The sequence below is a fragment of the Bombus bifarius genome, unplaced genomic scaffold (assembly GCF_011952205.1).
Source record: "Bombus bifarius isolate JDL3187 unplaced genomic scaffold, Bbif_JDL3187 scf7180000008194, whole genome shotgun sequence".
Taxonomy (NCBI): Eukaryota; Metazoa; Arthropoda; class Insecta; order Hymenoptera; family Apidae; genus Bombus; species Bombus bifarius.
In genome coordinates, this window is record NW_022884502.1 from 699,206 (window position 1) to 702,566 (window position 3,361).

The following is a 3,361-nucleotide window of genomic DNA, read 5'->3' on the forward strand; positions in this document are numbered from 1 at the left end:
AATAATATATACCAGTTTTTACAGGCAAACAGCATTTAATTTCAGTACGTCACCAAACAACCTGTCATTAATTACCATAATTATATCTGTATTTATATACCATCTCTTTAATTGTATCTTTACATATACATATATTTCAAACGTTTTCGACGCGTAGTGATACTACGATACATAAACGACACTGTTGTATCTTCTGCCGGTCATTGCACGAATTATTAACTACAGCTTATTGAGCCAATTCACTGCGCACATTCGATCAATTTGATTTTGAGCATTTGAAATGAATACTGAATCATCAAATGTTTTTATAATAATAAATATTTTATTGTGCTTTATTAGATTAACATAACTTCCTAGATTTCTATATTATACAAGGCCTCAAGCATTTACCATTACCCGTAGAACTGAGAGATACGACATAGAAGTTTTTATAATACTCATGTATGTTTCCATATTAACAACAAAGAATTTTCCAGCCCTCAGGAAAACTGGGTCTTGACCTCTCATAATGATATAAATAATATCTTTTGCCACACATTTCGGTATGTTGTACCAGCTACAGAAATACACCGAGTTACCGACGCCTTCCATCTGACGCTTTAAGTATTCGCCCACGTAGCTGTATGCAAATAATTGCAGCAGTAGCGTGCTCGATACTATAAATGTTTTTACTGTCATGGCGATGTTTCCAATTTTCAGAGCGATAATAAATTGAAGTCCTAAAAACAGATGCAAATTATCATAATACATTAATCGTATTTAAATAAAGTTATGCCATTGTGCTTCGCGTTGTTCGATTAAGTGATGTAACAATATTCACCGCTTGTACAAATAAGTATACAACTCGAAAATAGTTGCATAGCCAAGATGGAGCTTATCGTCTCGCTCAGCATTTTGGCTAACTTCAGCAAGTAAATATGCCTCTTGGTTAATGAGATGAAATGTTCCATTGCTTTTTCGTTCTCGTTGTTCAACCTATTGAACTCAAGCCTCAAAATTTCTACCTGACCGCACAGGTGAAAAATGATACCGAAGAACAACGAATCGCTCCCTAATACACATTTGAATATAAATAAATGAATTTTTTGACCTACTATGAGCACGTATTGGTATTTTAGGCCATTCAGATCCCAGACTAATCAATTCCATTCTGCTTCAAATTTTTAATATCATCGCTCAAAACGAATAGTCGATGTTCTATATTTAGCAACAAAAATTACAGGCCGGCTAGTGTAATAATCGTATTTAGAGTTACTCATTTATCGTTTTAATCGTTTTAAACACTACTTTCGTAGTTGATTTTTTTTAACACTATTTTGAACGTACATTAAATGAATATTAATCCACATGCCAAACACACGCTACGTACACACGAGGTTCAAGTTCAATAGTAAAACCTTTTCACAATATACTTTGATTTGATCTAATGTGCCATATCTATATGTATAAGTGAAGTGGCGTAAAATTCGTACATCAAGTTTTAGGAGATTATTGTAAGGAATCAATATAAATAAAAAAAGACATCATATACCATCAGCATTTTGATCGGAAAATGAGGTTGATCACTGTATTTCTGTCACATAATCACTTATATGAAAATTATTCATTTCAGATCATGTGTCCCTCGAAATTATCGTCCAATACTTCCTTTTTCTATCGCCATAAGCAAAGGAATTACAATTGCAGATCACCTTTCGACAAATTATGCTCGTACTTATCATTCATCTCTACGTTTCAACTTATGGAGTTGATTAGCATGGCTTCTGATAGTGACTAATTCGTATGACAGGATGATTCATTACCTAGATTTCCAGTACTCAGGAATATCAGCATCAAGTACTCGACGATAAAAACGATGAAATACAAATTGTCCGGCAATTGTATAATTTCCATTACATACTCGGAAGGTATAGGGTAGCCTGGTGTACTTTCTTCTGTCACGTTAACAATATCTTCCTCTTCTTCTCCAACCAGCATAGGCAGAGTCATCATAATGGTCGAGGTGAAATACGCGAAAGATATCACACTGCCGCACGCCAGTCTGGCCATGTAAGCGTGTCTTCGCACTATCACTCGTTTCTCTTGATCTCTCAGTTCGTCATAATCCTTAACCGCCGAGGTAAAATTCGAGATGAGACCACCCGGCCGAATACGAAAACGGATGACCTTTGATACCGCCAAAATACCGCAAGTAATTAATGCTAGACCATCTAGATTCTTCTCGGCATCGCTGCTATCCAAATACATTTCAATATGCAGGATGGTTAACATTAATAGCTAGAAAAGGACGACATTTTTTAATCTGCTGCAATAATTATGAAATTAACTAAAAGTGACTTCTGTAAGCATCGTTTTAGACGTTTGGACAAAAGTATGTAGATAAATGGTGGATATAAGTATCAACGTACTATATTTTCGCTAACTATAGCTTGTTTATGCAAAAATGTAAATCTCAATTTTAATATTTTACTAAATAATTAATGTATTATAATGATATATAATACGTAAAATTTAAATATATAACAATAGAGCTAGTTCCACTAATTTGACAACTTATTTTTGTTCCCGAGTATATAGCATACATGTTAACTTCGAAACAGAATGAGAAAAGTTTCATACCAAAAGTGAAATTGCGATTATCGCACGCGTAGCAGAGAAGATATCGTAATTTTGAAGAGGCCAGGTTCCAACCGGCCACGACAGGATCTTCAACGGAGTCATCGCGTAAGCAAAGTCTTTACTGCGCGATGCCTTCATCCTCACAAAATGTAGACAAACAATTTCGCGTAATCATGAATACGTTTCGTTTCTTTCTTCCTACATAGTAACAAATTGTGTATTTTTATTTCTCGTATTATGTCTTATTCAACTGTAATCGCTCAATTACCTATCGTCCACTAGGTTATCGTTTCTACGTCTATTACACATTTCCAAGGAAATTCCAGTGGACCGGTTGCTTTCTAGATAAATATTTTATTGCCATACTTCTGTATGATGGTTTCTGTCGTCGTGCGTCATTTCTTCTAAAAATTAGATTGTGTTTCGAAAGAATATTCAATTTTCATAATCAGTTATTAAACTGTACACTCGCTATGAAAATTGATCTGATACGGAAGATATTCATCGGAAACTATCCGTTAGAACGATATGTAAGTAAGCGCGAAGAGCTAAGATCTATTTTCTTATAGCAGGAAAATACTCTATCTTATACTGAAAGTGGAAGAACTGAAACGTTTAAATTGCTATCGATTATTTTCAACGCAGCCAAATGACCCGATCGTGATCGGTGTCTTTCGAAATTGTATTCTACAAAATGACACGTATATTCGTACATACTAATACAAACCACTATATGCTCATG

At 34.6% G+C, this 3,361-nt stretch overlaps 1 protein-coding gene across 1 annotated transcript; it reads right to left on the reverse strand.

Annotated features, from left to right (window-relative positions):
• Positions 1 to 316: 316 nt before the first annotated feature.
• Positions 317 to 2,929, reverse strand: LOC117209851 (odorant receptor 65a-like). Its single transcript, XM_033452293.1, has 4 exons — positions 2,620 to 2,929; positions 1,803 to 2,277; positions 821 to 1,051; positions 317 to 719 (listed from the first exon to the last, which is right to left on the reverse strand). The coding sequence occupies exons 1-4, from the start codon at positions 2,755 to 2,757 to the stop codon at positions 379 to 381; spliced, it is 1,185 nt and encodes a 394-aa protein (XP_033308184.1). The 5' UTR covers positions 2,758 to 2,929; the 3' UTR covers positions 317 to 378.
• Between the last annotated feature and the right edge of the window lie 432 nt (positions 2,930 to 3,361).